Source organism: Misgurnus anguillicaudatus, chromosome 11 (assembly GCF_027580225.2).
Source record: "Misgurnus anguillicaudatus chromosome 11, ASM2758022v2, whole genome shotgun sequence".
Lineage (NCBI taxonomy): Eukaryota > Metazoa > Chordata > Actinopteri > Cypriniformes > Cobitidae > Misgurnus > Misgurnus anguillicaudatus.
Genome location: NC_073347.2, coordinates 11077326 through 11095595, shown reverse-complemented (window position 1 = coordinate 11095595; position 18270 = coordinate 11077326). Strand labels below are relative to the sequence as shown.

Sequence of the window (18270 nt, the reverse complement as noted above, 5' to 3'; positions counted from 1 at the left end):
TTTCACTCGAACTACAGGACCGCGACCTGACGGTTGGAAACTTCTGTAGTGCGGTTTTGGCCAATAGAGGGCTGCAAAGCGAATGTGAAAGTGCCGTTCACCCTGTTTCGAGTGGATGAACGAAACTTTTTTGGAAACATTATTTTAAGGTTAAAAACTCTTTGGTGTTGCTTTATACGCGTTATATATATATATATATATAATTTACTTGTCATTTATTTTCCTTGTTATCAAAAATAAACTACAGTTAAAAGACTCTGTTGTTATTGATTCTATGTGAAAGTATACCGGAAGTTGCGTCTAGTCCACAAAAACCATTTGTTTATGTTGTTGCTCCTGAAACCGTCTATATTATATTGCATCTCTGTCAAGAGATCCTTTTAGAAGTTACACAATGCACCTTTAAATGTGCTCTCATGTAATTTGATTATGAAATACTTGATGTGTCTGCGTGAATACTATAGTACTGTATAAAAGAAGTATAAAAGTACAGAAATATCGTTATATGATATTTTATACTTGGTTTCTATTGCTTGAACATAATTTTAAACAGAAACAAAGTTACACTTATTTTGACACATTAAAATTGGGGAAAAAAATGAAAAAGTACCAGTTGTGTTAAAGCAACACTATGTAGTTTCCATGTAAAAATGACTTACAGCTCCCCCATGTGGTTGAAAGCGCAACAGTTCTTGGTATCAGACACTCTTCTGCAGGCAGGGGGAGGGGCGGGGCTGTGTGCTCTACCCTCCACCGCCACTTTCAGAGTGTGCTTGTAGCAGCTAGGAGGCTGCTCAGGTTGCAGCAACAGTACAATTTGTCCAGTTAAAAGTTGTTCTATCACTGAGATAATTTTAGGGACATTATTATTAAAGGTAAAAAAACTACAGTGTGTTGCTTTAAGTAAGCACAGGTCTAACATGATATTTCATAATAAAGAACACAATAATATTTTTTGGCAAAATAACAGATTATATAGAAGACCCATGTCATAATACAAGTGTATCTTTCAACAACACCCTATTCATTTTATTTGACACATACAGTAATTCATACAGACTTTTATCCATAAATACCTCATGCTTTACATTCACAATTCATGCATATGCTTTCTTTAAGTACTGTAATATTGCACTTAAAAGCAGTCCAATGTGGACCTCAAGTGCTGTTTGTGTAAAATCATACAAAGTACACTGCAAGTGAATCTACAGTTCTCAATTATAAGGCAGTTTTTAGACAAACATCTCACTTTGATTTACTGGTCTGTAAAATTACCACCGTGTTAATTGGACGAATGCTTGTTACTGTGTTGAGATAAGTGACACTATAGTATGGATGATGCGGGACCCTCGAGGGCAGCTGATCAGATCTATGCTTGGGTTCTTGATCTTCTCCTCTAAGAGCTGATCCAACTCCCAGCGCAGCTCTTTCACCAGCTCTGCCACCTATACGAACAGTTCAAAGTGCATTAATACTTCTGTATGCATCGATATTTTTAACTTGGGGAAGCAATTTTAAGTATGCAAAGTACTGAAAGAACCGATTTGTAATACAAATATCTGGAAACCTTAAATAAAGCTGGTTTAGAGTACTATATTTGCAACTGTCAAATTAAGTGGCTTACTACTTATTGAATACTGTGTAGCATGCTGTCTACAATTTTACTATGTAAAATGATGACTGCGTCCGAAACCCAAGGCAGCTAACTTGTTGCCGGAGTTCGGAGGCATGAAGGCAGCTCCGAGAAACACATTCGGACAGCCTCCGTAGGCAGCGTAATGGAATTCTGTTTGAAATATAAACAGATTGCACCTTTGTGATAACTAATCTCATATTTGAGAAGTAGAAATGCAGTTAAAAGGTGCAAAAAGTGAAAATATAACTTTATTTACACAAAATTTGTGCTCCAGACACTTTCTTGGCCGCCATTTTATTTTTTTGAGCTTGACCAATCACATTCCCCACACACATGAATAGTATTGTGGGACAAGATGATGAAGGTATCTCAGGAGTCAGGAAGTAAAGCAAACATTGGATTTGGATGTGCCTTGACGCCTTCCTGCCTTGGAATGCTGCCTCCGAAGGCATTTTAGAGATTTCGGAAGCAGCCGTATTATAACAAACAAATCTTAACAATAAAATATATAATGCATGGAAAAGCAAATGATAAATTACGTGACATCATACTGGAAAGAAAAGATCAGTTTACATTGTAAGAGGTCATTTGCACATTATACAAACTATGCACTCCATATATAGTAAGAAATGTAAATTTCATCTTGCTGAATAAACGTAATCTGTTTTACCTCATGAGACGCGGCAGCAAATTTGATCCAGCCATCATCCAGGGAGATAATGAACTGTCCACGCTGCAGCTCCACACTGACCTTCCCACCCCCGAACAGCACCATGGGATATACGCATGCCATACTACAATCACGGATGAACACTCGACTGGTCTTCACTTTCTCGTGGTACACAAGATACGGGCTGTCATAGTGCCGCACCTGCAAAGAGTAAAACCTCATTTAAAACAATTTAATTCAAATGGTGTACCTTTCAGAACGTATAAACAAAAGCAGAGTTTGACTTTTATAACTGGTATATAAAGGAAAATTACAGAGAAGTTGATAGATGAGGGATGTATATAGACGGGTCCATCATTCTTGGTCATAAAGCGCAGTTCCTCTGCTTTAGGCTGCATCTTCATAGCCCCCTTACTAGTAAGCTTATACTTCCCCTGAGGAGATCTCACCTAAGAAAACAGCACATTTGACATACATTACATGTACATACATTTCTACAGCACCATTTTCTGAGAGATTTAACCACTGACCTGCACAACGTTGGGGTACAGGGCTGCACACAACATGGCTGACATCAGCTTTGTGTTATCGGAGTTCAGGTTTGCCTTGAAGGGAGAGAAAAACAACTGTCACTGGTTCTTGTCAACACTATCAATAACATTTAAAAATCAAACATTATTAGGAAGTAATAATATCAGGTTCTAAAGGTCCTTAATCCACATGCACTCTCAGCCCTGTAACTTACCCCTTAATCAGTGTTCAAAAAGGATAACATTTTTGATGTTTGGGGTCTGTGTGTGTGTGTGAGAATGAATGAGTGGGGGAAGGGAACATGCTTATTTCATTTTGCATTTGTGAAATTTTTAGATTTATGCCAGTTTAGTTGATTTTATTCGCCAATTTCTATAAAAATGCTCTCTGTTGCAGTCACATACATGTGTGTGTTTGTGTGTGTGTGTGAAATCGTTCCACTTTTTATTTATGCTCCTGGACCAGACCTTGGTTTATGTGTAGAAATTTTCAGATTTATAATGGATTTACTTTTTGACAAACACAATGAAAAAAGTACTTTTTCATTTTCCCATTCATTTTCAATGTGGGGTCATTTTGACCCCAAACACCTTAAACGCTATACAAATTTTTACACACCTTCAGAACAACCAAATCAAGCCCAGTTTTTTTGTGCATGTTTAGATAGATCATTTAGGAAAAGTCACAGAGTTTCATGCCCCTGAGATGAAGGTAACACTTAAAAAAAAAAATGAAGGAAAAGTCCAGTTGGGTCCCCTGGGATCCCAAACACTGATTAAGGGTTAAGTGTTACCAAAGATATTTAATATAAAAAATCTGTCACTGGTGTTGATATTAATGGGGGAAATCACAACGGTCAGAATGGCCGTTCTAGTCCCGCCTCCTAGTAAAAAGAGCCAATCGTCAATTAGAATCCTCTTGGAGAGGGACTTTGCGCATACGCAGAATCGACAGGTCTTATTTGTCTAATTCTAACAAGACCTGGGCTGCGTCCGAAACCCCCTACGTCCATACTATATAGTAGGCGAGGCAAATAGTATGTCTGAATTCATAGTATTCCAAAAACACTAGGCGAAAAGTACCCAAATGACCTACCTGTTCATTCAATGGACCCTTTACTATCCTACTACTATCTAGTTCAGTACCTACTGTCACAGTATGCGATTTCAGACTCAGACCTGGAGATGTTGCAAATAGGCGGCGGAGTGATGCGAGTTCCTTAAAAGGACTTTGGTGTTACCTCATATCCTGTGGCCTCCAATACACCATCACCCCCTTTGGAGCTCATTTTCTCAATGTCTCTGGCCTTCAATCCATCCTTCACAAAGCCAATATCAGACAGCAGCTCTGCAAACTGCCTTTTAAGGCAAGCTATTTCCTGTGAGAAGACATACATGACAGCAGTGTTATCCTAGTATGCCACAATGATTGATATTTACACCAAGCCAATCAGAGAGCAGACTCACCTGTAAGCCCCGGATTGAGAGGAAGTTCTCTCTGCAGTACTGATAGCCGACCCTAGAGCCGTTCTGTGCTGCGTTACACCAACCCTGAACAAATCACATGATCACTATAACGTCTTTATGACAGGGGTACCCAAACTCAGTCCCGGAGGGCAGGTGTCCTGCAGAGTTCAGCTCCAACCTGAACCAAACACACCTGAAATAGCTTGTTAAGGTCTAGCTAATAATATCAGAAATGTCCAGGCAGGTTTGCTGAGGCAAGTCGGAGCTAAACTCTGCAGGTCATCGGTCCTCCAGGACCGAGTTTGGGTATCCCTGGTATAAAACAACAGTGCTACGTATATCAGAGTTATGTATGTGTATATCAAAGCTTATATATTGACCTTGTATGCCTGCAGCAAGGCTAAATGATCACTGTTAGCCAAAGCAAAACTCAGCTTCTTCTCATTAGCTTCCTCTCTTTTATCCCAGGGAGACACCTGTGAGTGCGACAGTCAGGGTGGTTGCAGTAACACTATACTGAAGTATCAGTTTCTCGTACATTGGAGTCTGGTGACTTACGAATGGGCTCTTAAAGGCCAGGCTGGCAGCAATGACGAGGGCAGGGTCCAGGCATCGGAAGATGGCTCCCAGCAGCATGAGTTTACCGATACGGACATCCACGGGCAGACATGCCAGATGCCAGCCGAGCGGGGTCAGAGTCTCCTCCTCCGTCAGAGCTCCTAAAGCACACAGGCGCTGTTTAGCCGCGTCCACGCTGCCCTCTGTTGGCGGCTCGATGAGCTGAGAGAAGACGGAGTTCAGAGGACGATCTCCGAACACCTCCAGAACCTTAACCCTCAGGGAGATCCACCACAGCATACAGTAAATGACAATAATTGAGTACATGTATCATACAGTGTTTTGCATGAAAAAAGTGTTTGCTTGTTACCTCAGACACAGCTGCTCCAGAGGAACTCTCTGAATCTCAGGCAGCTGCTGTTGGGTGAGGTGATGAGTGAAGCGATGGCTGGTAAAGAGATGAATACAGACACCCGATGCCACACGACCAGCTCTGCCTTTTCTCTGAAGAGCGTTAGCGCGAGACACCCAGACGTCCTCCAAACTCTCCATACTGCGACTGGCATCGTACCTAACATGCCATAATACATACAAAATGTAACTGTGCTGTCAAACAAACCTTTCCATATCTATGCATTATGAACACTTGTACATAAAAGTATACTCCAGCCAAATATCAAAATTACCCCATGGAGTTATTTTAGTAAATGTGCTTGCTCTTGAAAGCTTTATAATGATCAGGGAACAACTTCTGACTTTAACCCCCAAAAAGTGCATTCATCCTTCACAGCGGTAATCCACATGGCTCCAATGGGTTAATAAAGGTTTTTTGTGGGTAATCAATGTGATTTTGTATGAAAAATATCCATATTTCAAACTTTATAAACTGGGATAACTAGCTTCCGGTAACAACAACAACATCTTGGAAAGTTTTAGTGTAGCGAGCGTTGGAGGCCATGGGTACGTTGTGCAGTACTTTTGTGAATCGTGTGAATCCAACATGCCGTAGTTAACGGAAGCTAGTTATTATAGTTTATAAAGTTTAAAATATGGATTTCACATCAATTACCCGCAAAAGACCTTTATTAACCCATTGTTCCCTGATTACTTCCATTATAAGCTTGGAAAAGCAAGGACATTTACTATAGTAACTCCGAATGTGTTTGTCTGAAAGATGATGGACATGTACATCTCAGATTGCTTGAGGGGGAGTAAATCATGTAGTAATTTTGATATTTTGCTGGAGTATCACTTTAGTGAAAGAGCAAATACATGATCTTGCTTAACATTAACAACACGATGCATGTAGCGTCTCAAACCTCTTCTCCTTCATCCTGCCTGAGTCTATGACATAAACCACATCATCAATGGTGACCGAGGTTTCAGCAATGTTGGTGGATATGATGATTTTCGTCACCCCCTCAGGTGGGCGGATAAAGACCGCCTGCTGCTCCTCATTGGTCAGGGACGAGTGTAGTGGATAAACAACACATCTGAAATTATTATAAACAAACAAACTAAATATTGACATCAAACAAATTAATTATTGGCATCAATATTTTGTTATGCACATACCAGGAAATTGTTTTAAAAGTGTGTTTAAACATTGTTAGGATGGGCTACAGACGATTAGGATGGGGCTAATAACATACTTTTTTACTTAAAGCGTCCATAACACATGCTGTATCTGCATTTCTGATGTTAATCTGGAGTACCTTTAGAGTAGTATTACATCCTTCATATCTGCGAAGAGTCCTTAATCAGATTTATAAAAGACAGTTCAGCTTTACTGAATCTTTCTGATAACGTACGAAAAAATTTGGAAGGAGGAGTTACGAACTGCGGGAGGAGCGAGTCCGAGTCAACACTTTATACAACACTGACTAGATAACTTATGATTCACTACACGCCTATTTCCAACATAACACAGTTTTACTGCACGCAACTCATGACCCGTTTGGGACTTTTCAATGAAATCCAGCATTAAACAAACATACATGCAAAAAACTGCGCTGCTACCCCGGATAATAAACTATATCCATTGTTTCCATAATGCTGGCTTTCTTCTCCTTACAACCAAAAACACACTTCTTCTTTCATGCCATGTTGAGTTTGATATGAAACAAAGCTGTCGCGTGAAGTGATGCCTGTAATTTAACGTCCTCAGTTCTCACTCTCCCGCTGATTGACGGGTGGGCGGGATTTTCCGGGGGAAGTGCCCATAAAAACAAGTGATGCGTATAGCGCACCCCTGAAACGTCAGCCGTTTCTGTGATCGAAAAAAACTTTCTGAAACTTGTACGAACCCTGGCAAAGTGTATTCGGCACAGAAATACTCTGTAACATGCCTAACTGCTTTTTTGTCACTTTGTCTATGTTTAAGCATGAGGAAACAACTCTATAACTGTGTTAATAAGTCAGAATGCATAAAAAAAGTTTAACCCCCCTTTAATTCAACATATGTCAATAACAAAATTTCCTCCTGTGACATTTCAGCGTTATTTTAATAGTGATATTGTATGTGTACAGCCTAAACTGGTATTAATCACACAGTGCACCTGTTAGCTCTTCTGTTATTGAACATCCTGTTAGACTGCAGCTGCTCATATAACTGCTTGATTTCAGACAGTCCTGGCAGGAAAACCAGAACAGCACCTGTTCCATACAAAGGAAACACAACTTTTTAACTTTTTTCAATTTTAGTAAAATGTCATCTAGTGTCATGCATTAAACTGGTGAATGTTTTACCTGGTGGGTATCCGTGGTCTCCATCTACAATCCATTCTAGCAAGCTCTCCACAAGATCCATGTTGATTTTGTCAAGGTCCATAGCAGCCAATGTTTTTAACACAGACTTGGAGTAATCTTAAGAAGAAATGCCCCAAAACTCAGTTTACTCATCATATGTCGATTCCAATTAATCAGATTTACATCATCAACTGCTAAAGCTTAAAGGAATATTCCATTTTCTTAAAAGAAAAATCCAGATAAATTACTCACCACCATGTCATCCAAAATGTTGATGTCTTTCTTTGTTCAGTCGAGAAGAAATTATGTTTTTTTTTTTTTTTTAGGAAAACATTGCAGGATTTTTCTCATTTTAATGGACTTTAATAGACACCAACAATTAACACTTAACTCAACACGTAACAGTTTTTTTCAACGGAGTTTCAAAGGACTATAAACAATCCCAAACGAGGCATAAGGGTCTTATCTAGCAAAACCATTGTCATTTTTGACAAGAAAAATAACTAATATAAACTTTTAAAGCACAACTTCTCGTCGAAATCCGGTGGTGAAAGAGGACCGTTCCGACGTTGTTGTATGTCAACTGATCCTAATTAATGTCTTTGTGTCAGTTTATTGTTTACAATGGTCCGCAAATGTGCGTTTTATATATGTAACACGTGACCTCCCTACGTCACTACGCATTTACGTTAGGTCGCGCTGGACCAGATTTCGACGAGAAGTTGTGGTTTAAAAGTGTATATTTGTTATTTTTCTTGTCAAAAATGACAATCGTTTTGCTAGTTAAGACCCTTATGCCTCGTTTGGGATTGTTTATAGTCCTTTGAAACTCCGTTAAAAAAAACTGTTACGTGTTGAGGTATGTATTAATTGTTGGTGTCTATTAAAGTCCATTAAAATGAGAAAAATCCTGCAATGTTTTCCTCAAAAAACATAATTTCTTCTCGACTGAACAAAGAAAGACATCAACATTTTGGATGACATGGTGGTGAGTAAATTATCTGGATTTTTCTTTTAAGAAAATGGAATATTCCTTTAACACAAATAATAATTATATAATCATAGATTTCAGTGTTCTTACTGGAATATCGGACTGTAAGTTCCTGCAGACTGAGCTGTTGGTCTGGGATGGAGTCTTTGACCGAATCCTTATTCATTAAGGAGGTAAATGACCAGCCGCCACCATCATCATCATCATGATCTTCTACAGGAGCCCGGCCTTTTCCAGTCCTGACACTCTGATTGGGTGGACAGTTCTTCTTTGTAGTACGCCGGTATGGACTCCCATCTTCAATTACATACCTTTACAACATATAAACACTTTTAAACTACTAGAATAATGTTATCTGATTATAAAAACATAATCAGAGACCATTAGGGTTGTGTGAATCACCAGAGGCCCCACGGTACAATATTACTGTATCTCTGTCCTTGTGCCAAGGTACGATATTATTGCTTGCTGCAATTTATATAGTCCTTTATTGCATTTCCAACTTGAAACTATGTACTAAAACAATTTTTAAAATATTTTGTTATTATATTATAGTCTGGGGCTACTGTAGAAAAATGACGGCGACTTTCATGTAAGGTGGTCCGCGGTGTTTGGATTAGGGATGCACCGAATCCAGATTTTTTAGGTTCGGCCGAATCCCGAATCCACCGTTTAAGATTCGGCCGAATCCGAAACCGAATACCGAATCCTACTCGCATCCTTATTCCAACACAGTAAAACACATTAATGAAGTAAAAAACGTCCACAGCAGTGTATTTTTCATTTTATTTAATTTTAACTGTACATTATGCCAGGATGACAAGTTGGAAAAACTATTTTGACAATTACCATAAGCCTATGCATAATGAAAGCGATGCTTTGCGACACGCTCGTTTTTCCAATAAGCAAGCAGCTCCGCGCTGAAAACTATATTTAACTTGAGTGAGAAGCTCCGCTCGTCAATGTCAGTCTTCACACGGCCGTCCAATTACAGTGGAGGAGGGGCAGGACATTACCACAGCAACCAACCGGCTCACAGCTGAAGCATCACAGCTACCAAGCGCTCGGCTGAAAAACAGCTGGCATTTGGGGTCCTCAATAGTGGTGGGCGATACTGCAAAATTTGGTATCGATACGATACCAAATACATATAGGGTCAGTATTGCCGATTCCGATACCAATCCGATACTTTTTATTTAAAAAAATACTTTTGTGTAGGGGAGAGCAGTATGTCATTATTTCTGAGGTGAACGAATGATAAATTCTTTAGGCTTTTTTATTAAAGTATTGAAGTCCACAAAATTATTAGTTATTAGAAACTGTAGAATTAATTTGTTACAACCTTTAAAAAAAAAATAAAGAATAACAAAATTCTCTCCCTTTTTTCTGGTTTTAAAAGCAAATGAAATAAAGTGCACACAATTTTTAATTTTTACACGCATGAAGTAACAGTATTATTATTTAGAGCCGTAAAATAGCTCCACACAACGCTTCTCTTCCTCCCGGTCATCCTGATCTCTCACTCAGTTCGCTGCTCCTCGGCGCGTTGTGTCAGTGAGTCACGTGACGACACAACAACAAATCACAGCAGAGCAGCAGGAGGGGGAGGAGTAGCAAAGTGGGCCAGGATGTGAAAGGAGCGTTTGCTCAGGATTTTAGAGGTAGAAAACACGAGCAAAGTATAATGAACGTAGAGGAGAGATATTTCAATTGAAGTATCGATTCAATTACAATTGTATCGATCTGATACCAATACCAGTCTTGGCATCGATACTATCGATATTTAGATCGATCCGCCCACCCCTACTCCTCAAGGCGTTTTCAGCCGTGTTTAAAAGTTTTGGTGTGTCCAGCTGACCGAAAGAAAAAGCTCATCTCCACGTCAGCACCCGATGTGTGTAATCAACGGCTGCGTGACGTCGACCAGCGTAGCGCAAGCCTAGGGTTCGGTTCGGTGGGAAAAAAATCTAGGATTCGGCCGAACCCGAACCCCGCCAAAAAGCCCAGTATTCGGCCGAATCCGAAACCGAATCCTGGATTCGGTGCATCCCTAGTTTGTATATAAAAACATCTCATTCTAAAGTAATAAAAACAATACAGTTAATTTTGTAACGTTTTTATACACCACTGATAACATAGTTATGTATTATATTGCATTTCTGTCAAGAGATCCTTCTAAAAGTCCCTCATTGCACCTTTCAAGCTCAATGCAAATTGAGCTTGTACAAAAATAATTTTTATGATAAAAGATCGATACTTGGCATCCGTGTATCGATACAGTATCACCATGGGAAAATATCACAGTACTATGCTGTATCGATTCTCCCCTCACCCTTAGAGACTACCAATATTTACATAAAATACACATTGCTTACAGTACCTGGTCTTAGCAATGGCGTCTTCAAGAAAGAACTGCTCCACTGGAAATGTTCGACCTTCAAATAAGAAAAATCCATTTAAGCAAAGTATAAAAAGTTTACAGTTTTTTTAAAGGTGTCATAAATAGGTTCGTCAACTTTGTCACTCTGAAATATGGAACAAAAGGTGGCCTGCCGCAGCAGTGCAGGGAAAAGTTGGAAATGTGTTGGGGCATTTCAGATTGAAGCATACATGCACAAACATCTAAATATCCCACTATATAAAAATAAAACATGTAATCGTATTTTATGACCCCTTTTAACGTAGACTGATTGTGGTTGAGGGCATCTGTGATTGATAGACAGGTGAACCGTGTCGTGATCATTCCCAAGTGTTGTGAATTGATCAGCATTGCTGCTTGTTCGACTTCATACGGTGCTGCAAAAACCGACACGAAGATGACATCAAAGTACCGCAAGAGCATTTCAATAGCAGTCTCCTGTGTATGATTTTTCATCTGCGTCTCAGGTTCTTGTGGCGCCACATTAAGCCAAACAAGCCTTTGTATCAGTTACTGGTTAGATCAGCGTAGCAGTCGAAAACAGGACAAATCAATTATGCCCAAAATACGGGACAGTTTGCAACCCTAGTCATAACTATACAATTAAATGAAATAAAAAAGACCAAAGTAAAATATGTCTAGTCTGTAAAAACCCAGCTCAACTCTTTCCCCTGCCATTGACGAGTTATCTTGTCAATTCGTAATACCGCTATTATCCACCAGGTGGCACACTTCCGCAACTTAAAAAACCCCAAAGTATCGCCCTAGGATAAACAGCTGTATGTCCCTTTTAGTTTTGAGGATCACTCTGCATCTGATATCTCTATCAAAAGTCATTCACAAAAATCTTAGCTTTTTGCTCAAAATTTTGTGTTTTTGAAGAAACCTACTCATATTTGAAAGGTGATAAAAAGAGAAGTGATGAAGGTAGGGTGTTTTTTTTAATTACTTTTAAACTTTTGTAAAAATCATGAAAAATGCTGGCGGGGAAAGAGTTAAAGGAATAGTCTACTCATTTTCAATATTAAAATATGTTATTACCTTAACTAAGAATTGTTGATACATCCCTCTATCATCTGTGTGCGTGCACGTAAGCGCTGGAGCGCGCTGCGACACTTCAATAGCATTTAGCTTAGCCCCATTCATTCAATGGTACCATTTAGAGATAAAGTTAGAAGTGACCAAACACATCAACATTTTTCCTATTTAAGACGAGTAGTTATACGAGCAAGTTTGGTGGTACAAAATAAAACGTAGCGCTTTTCTAAGCGGATTTAAAAGAGGAACTATATATGGTGTAATAGAACTTTTGGGAGTACTTCGACTCGCCTGAAAAGTCCACTCCCCTTCTCACTCTCATAATGGGAGAGGGAGGGTGTTACTGCGCCGAGTCGAAGTACTCCCAAAAGTGCTATTACACCATAAAATATAGTTCCTCTTTTAAATCCGTTGGTACCATTGAATGAATGGGGCTAAGCTAAATGCTATCGAAGTGGCGCAGTGCGCTCCAGCGCTTACGTGCACGCACACAGATGATAGAGGGATGTATCAACAATTCTTAGGTAAGGTAATAACATATTTTAATATTGAAAATGAGTAGACTATTCCTTTAAGTAATTTAATTTGTGATTTACTGTTTTCTACATAAATATTCATCCTACAGAAGAACATTCTGTGAAAATCATAGACTGTTAAAAATATGGACGTAGTGTCTGTGAAGTCACCCATAGGTTTGTGAAGAGCTTTTTTGAAGCCAATAGTAGGGGGTGCCTGCTGTCGCCATATTGGCTTCATCAGAGAGATCGGAAGGTTGCCCCTCCATGAAAATATAACCTTGATATCTTTGATGATTTTAAAATAAGGAGTTTACCTGGTATGTGGATGCTGGGACAATTATTGAAGTACTCCGAAAACAGCTCGGCATTCAGGGTTGCACTCATCATAATAACTTTCAGATCAGACCGTTTCACAATCAGATCCCTCAGAATCAACAGCAGGAAGTCACTGTAGTACAGGATTGAATATATATTACAGTCAGATTCAAGCTGTGACATTGATTTTTAACGTTTTTACAAACCTCTCTTCTGTTCGCTCATGAACCTCATCCACTATCACATGACTGATACCACTGAGCTCAGCATCACCTTCTAGCATTCGCAAGAGGACACCAGTGGTGCAGAACAGAAGTCTGGTGCTGGAGGACTGGACACAATAACATCAAACAGATCTGTTAACTGGATTATGTGGTTCAGTGATATAGCTTCGCATATTTTGGTTGTAAAGAGACTATTACCCTGACAGTCTCCAGACGGATCTGGTAGCCTGTAGAGTGACCCAGGGCTTCTGCTCGTTCCTGGGCCACTCGGGTCGCCACAGTGATGGCAGAGATTCGCCTTGGCTGAGTGCAAATTATGTTGGCAAATCTATCCGTCCGCCCAGTCCGGAGGAAACTATCCAGGATGAACTGGGGTATCTGAGTGGTTTTCCCACACCTGTGTTGACAAATGATGAGATGTAAACTTAATTCCTGTACAAACATTTGAAATACAACTCCTACAGGTCCAAATTCCTACCCAGTCATTCCACTGATGACAAGAACCTGATTTTTATCCAAACACTCCAATATAGCCTCTCTCTTCTGCCACGCTGGTAGCTTCTGCCTTTGCTCCTGCATAGAAATGTACCGCCTGGAGGACTGAGAGATAAAACACATTTAAAGATGCAATGTGCACTGTGTGCATATATAAATATATATGTGAAACTGCTGTTGCAGTGCAAAGTGATGTGTTTATACAGCAACTAGTGGTGAGATTGCGAATTGCAATGCACACAATGCCCCTTTAAAGGATTAGTCAATTTTCTTGAAAATCCAGGTAATTTACTCACCACCATGTCATCCAAAATGTCGATGTCCTTCCCCGCTCAGTCGAGCAGAAACCATGTTTTTTGAGGAAAACATTCCAGGATCCCTCCCATTCCAATGGACTTCAATGGACACCAACACTTAACAGTTTTAATGCAGTTTAAAATAGCAGTTTCAAAGGACTCTAAACGATCCCAAACGAGGCACAAGGGTCCCATCCAGCGAAACGATTGTCTTTTTTGGCAAGAAAAATAAAAAATATGCACTTTTAAACCACAACGTCTCGTATATCTCCGGTCCTGTGACACACCAGCGCGACCTCGTGTAATTGCGTAATGACGTGGAAAGGTCACGTGTTACATATATGAAACGCACATTTGCGGATCATTTTAAACAATAAACTGACACAAAGACATTAATTAGTATCATTCGACATACAACAACATCGAAACGGTCCTCTTCCTCCACACTTGTAAACACTGGGCCGTAGTTTCGATACGTCATCCATGACCTCTTGACGTGATGACGTATTACTGGAGGAAGACGAGAAGTTGTGGTTTAAAAGTGCATATTTTTTATTTTTCTTGCCAAAAATGACAATCGTTTCACTAGATAAGACCCTTATGCCTCGTTTGAGATCATTTAGAGTCCTCATTTTAAACTGCATTAAAACTGTTAAGTGTTGGGGTCCATTAAAGTCCATTAAAATGAGAAAAATCCTGGAATGTGTTCCTCAAAAAACATAATTTCTTCGCGACTGAACAATGAAAGGCATCAACATTTTGGATGACATGGTGGTGAGTAAATTCTCTGGATTTTTTTTTAATGGACTAATCCTTTAAGCTTCATCAGTTGAGCTACAGCAACTTTTCCTTTAACAATATACAAAACACAAATCACAGACATTCAATCCAATGAAGTTCAGGCAGGTCAGTAATCTTTGGTGAAAGGTGTGTTACCTGTTTCCTCCTGAACTCCCCACAGAGTTTCTTGTTGTCTTGCTGTATTTGCTCAGTTCTGATCTCGGTCTTCTTCACCATCCTCTTCCTCAAGTTGACATAGCTTTCATTTTGCACCGGGATACTTTCTTCCTCATCTTCATCATCACCTTCTTCTTGCTCATCATCTATATCCTCTCTTAAGAAGGGTGCATCTAATTTAACACAAATTACAATTGCCATGCATCAGAACATTCTCATCAACTTCTCCTTATCACATAAAAAACAAAAGACATATAGGTTTGGAATAAAATGAGAGAAAGTTTTCATTTATTAAAATAAACACTTCATGTCTTCATCTAACATCCCGCATCCGATCCCTTACCTTCCTTTAGTTTCGGTCTATGGTTTGTGCTCTCTATGGTGTTGGTGGATCGATCTCTGTTTGCTCTGTTGTCATCCAAGGCGTTCTTACTGCTTCGGATCCTCGCTGGAGTCACCTTGGGAGGAACCAGCACAGGAGGCGGAGCACTGTACTTATGATGTCCAACTGACAACAGTTCTCTGATGGGTCCATCCTCCTCCAGACATGAAATGAGGGTGTAGACCACCGGCTCACCTTCTTGCGCCGCATTCAGGGACAGTCCGAAAAGATACTCTGTCACGCTGAGGCGACCCGCACCTGAGAGCGATTCATCAGTGGTACTGAAGGCCACAAGTGGAGGCTGAAAGGGGTAAAAGCTGCCTGGTTGGAACCGAATCTCCAGCTGGTAAACGGGAGGTTCAAAGCTGTTAAATCCCGGTCGACTAGGTCCGGAAGATTCTCTGGAAGCGTTAGATTCAGTCTGACGTTCGTGCCTGAATTTGCACTTGTTTCCAAACCTACAGCCTGCCCCTTTCAGGTAAAACCTACAAATCTGTTTAGACCCCGACTGCTGTTTTCGATTCGCAGAGCCTGACAGCTCGCTCCGCCCTTCTTCCAGCCACAGCATATCGAGGTTTATAATCCAGACACGACTGCTGATGCGCTCACAGAACCGCTCCCCATAGATCGCGGTCAAAGCGAGTGTCTCTTCTTGTCGCAAAGCTTCACATTCCTCTTTTGAAGGGAGGTCAGATGTCTGGGGACAGAGGGCGCTGGAGCCGAAACGCTCTGTAAACATTTGAGAGAGGAGGAGCTCTAATGTCACTCCAACATCACCACATCCACTTCCTTCTCCAGTTCCCGCCTCCAACACTTGCCTACTGCGCTCACGGTCAAAACCATACCTGCAACACGAAAAACTGAGTTAATATTTTTATAAGAAGATATTTTGATAAATGATGGTATGCACACAGTTGATGGTACCCATTGACTTCTATAGTAGAAAAAACAAATACTATGGAAGTCAATAGGTAACATCAACTGTGTGCTTACACAGTTTTATCAAAATATCTTATTTTTTATTCAACCGAATATATAGGTTGAAAACAGTATGAGTGTGAGTAAATGATGACAGAATGATGTCTCTCATTTTTAAGTTGCTTTGAATCAGAGCAATAAATTTGACAAAAATTAATAAATAAATGTAATACATTTTGAAAAGTTAAACAGCACAGGATTACTTTGCTCCAATATTTAAATTTTAAGTAATAGTAGTGACCACTAATGTACCTGCAAAGAGTGCCCAGAGCAAACAATGAGATTACTGGCTCTGGTTTGGTCTGCTTCTCTTCTATCAAGTCCTCCATCCACTCCTCATCATCCTCAGCACATTCAACTCCATCATCGTGGGTTAACCAGAAGTGACCTTCCTCACGATGGTCCAGCTCATCATACTCCTCTTCTTCACCTTCCTCCCCTCCTTCATAATCAGAGCCACTACAAGACAACATTACACTATTGATCAATATCCAGTTCAAAACGACAAGTGCCTAAAGAGACCCCATGCCTACTTTCTTAATATCCAGTTCAAAACGACAAGTGCCTAAAGAGACCCCAGGCCTACTTTCTTAGTAACGTAAGACTGCAAACTATACATGCCCTGTTGAAAAAAAAAAAAAGAAACCAAAAGGGAAATTTGAATGGATTTAATGGTTTTAATGGAAACTGTAATGGTCTCTGTGGGTCTCCAATGGACATGTGTTGGGATCTCGTGGGATCATGTTATCTGGTGAATGTGAACCAAAAGACTCTTAACTCTTTAAATAAAACCCAAAACACACTACATAAAGTAATTCTGATTCGTAATGGTTTTAATGGTAAACAAATGATGGTTCAATAGTGTATTTATTCAGCAGGGTGTTTATCTGCTTAAATTTAATTTTGTCAACTTTTTAAAGCATACTAGCACATAGATGACCTCAGTGATTTATGAAAAGTCCAGCTCACCTGCACGGTGTGTTATATTCCTGGTTTTGAAGTTCTCGCAGCAGTTCCTTGACCTGTAGCTTGTTTTCTGAGGTCATGTGTATCTTCTGTAGAGGTAGGGGCAGGTGCACCTGCTCAGGTTTAAATCTTTCCCTCTTTTCCTGCTCCTCGTATTTTCTGGCAGGTACCTGAGCTCTTCCTCTGCCAGGTCCTTGAGCTCTTCCTCTGCCGGTACCTCTGTAACTTCTGCCAGCACCTGAACCTCCTCCTCTAGATGAGGGGGGTTTAAATGACCGACGCGGTGCCAGATCCAGGCTGAAATCATCTCCATCATCCCAGTCTGCACTGGAAGTCTTCTTGCCTCCAGAACCTCCTCTGGGTTTGTTAAAGCGTCCTCCACCCCGGTTGGGTTTAAACCTCCTGCCACTCATCAGCTCAGCTCCCTTTCAATTGATTTCCTTGCTATTAAATAAATGCACGTGTCTTTAAGTTTCACAGAGAATTTATTGTGAAAACATACCTGTAAGTTAATTGTAAACGTGTAAATGTAATACTTTTACATGTTAGTTATGATAATGATAATGTATGGCTGAATTTACACACTTGAATAAATGTTCATACATACATAGCCATCAATGTTCGTATAAACAGTAAAAAATGAACGTTACTTTACAATGAAAGCAGACTCACAAATCATATCCCAAACATCGCCGATCTAAGATTTAAATCAATATTAAGTTTCGGTTCTCGTGAATATCTTTATCTCGCAGAGTGAGAACTGCATCAATCAAAACATTTTAAACAGGAAGCACAGTACACTGTCAAAATAAAAGACCCAAAATAAAAGCTCTTTTATGTTAATATGTATTTTACTGTTGTTGTTTATTATCATAGTATTGTAGCAGTATAGTAAACAACATGAGAGAAAACGAAAGACTGTAATCATAAATGAATAAATAAATATTTTTATAAATAAAGTTTTTCCTTAACCGATATACACTTTACAGTGAATACATTATTTTGTAACCATACAACGTTGGCAAATATATAATATATGTATCACATATGTATCACAACATGTTCATCAATGTAATATTTTA

At 39.7% G+C, this 18270-nt stretch overlaps 1 protein-coding gene across 3 annotated transcripts; it reads right to left on the bottom strand.

Annotated features, from left to right (window-relative positions):
- Positions 1 to 1003: 1003 nt before the first annotated feature.
- dhx57 (DEAH (Asp-Glu-Ala-Asp/His) box polypeptide 57) lies at positions 1004 to 17991 on the bottom strand. Of its 3 annotated transcripts, none has more exons than XM_055170466.2 (23): positions 17861 to 17991; positions 17192 to 17632; positions 16475 to 16681; positions 15206 to 16089; positions 14842 to 15035; positions 13593 to 13714; positions 13313 to 13511; positions 13097 to 13221; positions 12890 to 13023; positions 10981 to 11035; positions 8691 to 8911; positions 7610 to 7726; positions 7420 to 7516; positions 6181 to 6354; positions 5232 to 5432; positions 4862 to 5138; positions 4684 to 4779; positions 4304 to 4387; positions 4078 to 4215; positions 2837 to 2911; positions 2621 to 2755; positions 2307 to 2507; positions 1004 to 1445 (listed from the first exon to the last, which is right to left on the bottom strand). In XM_055170466.2, exons 2-23 carry the CDS (start codon positions 17599 to 17601, stop codon positions 1302 to 1304), a joined length of 4290 nt encoding a protein of 1429 aa, XP_055026441.2. In that variant the 5' UTR covers positions 17602 to 17632; positions 17861 to 17991; the 3' UTR covers positions 1004 to 1301. The 3 variants fall into 3 exon arrangements, with proteins under 3 accessions (XP_055026441.2, XP_055026442.2, XP_055026440.2); XM_055170467.2 differs by having other exon boundaries at positions 17192 to 17690; positions 17861 to 17984; XM_055170465.2 differs by lacking the exon at positions 17861 to 17991 and adding an exon at positions 17796 to 17811.
- Positions 17992 to 18270: the final 279 nt, after the last annotated feature.

What these genes read in the sequence shown, in the direction of transcription:
- dhx57 (XM_055170466.2), bottom strand. Translation starts at nt 17,601, where the DNA reads ATGAGTGGCAGGAGGTTTAAACCCAACCGGGGTGGAGGACGCTTTAAC. An exon ending in ACTTACAGTCCGATATTCCA is followed by an intron (nt 7,727 to 8,690) that starts GTAAGAACACTG and finishes TTTCTTCTTAAG; the next exon opens with ATTACTCCAAGTCTGTGTTA. An exon ending in TGGCCTTTAAGAGCCCATTC is followed by an intron (nt 4,780 to 4,861) that starts GTAAGTCACCAG and finishes TCGCACTCACAG; the next exon opens with GTGTCTCCCTGGGATAAAAG.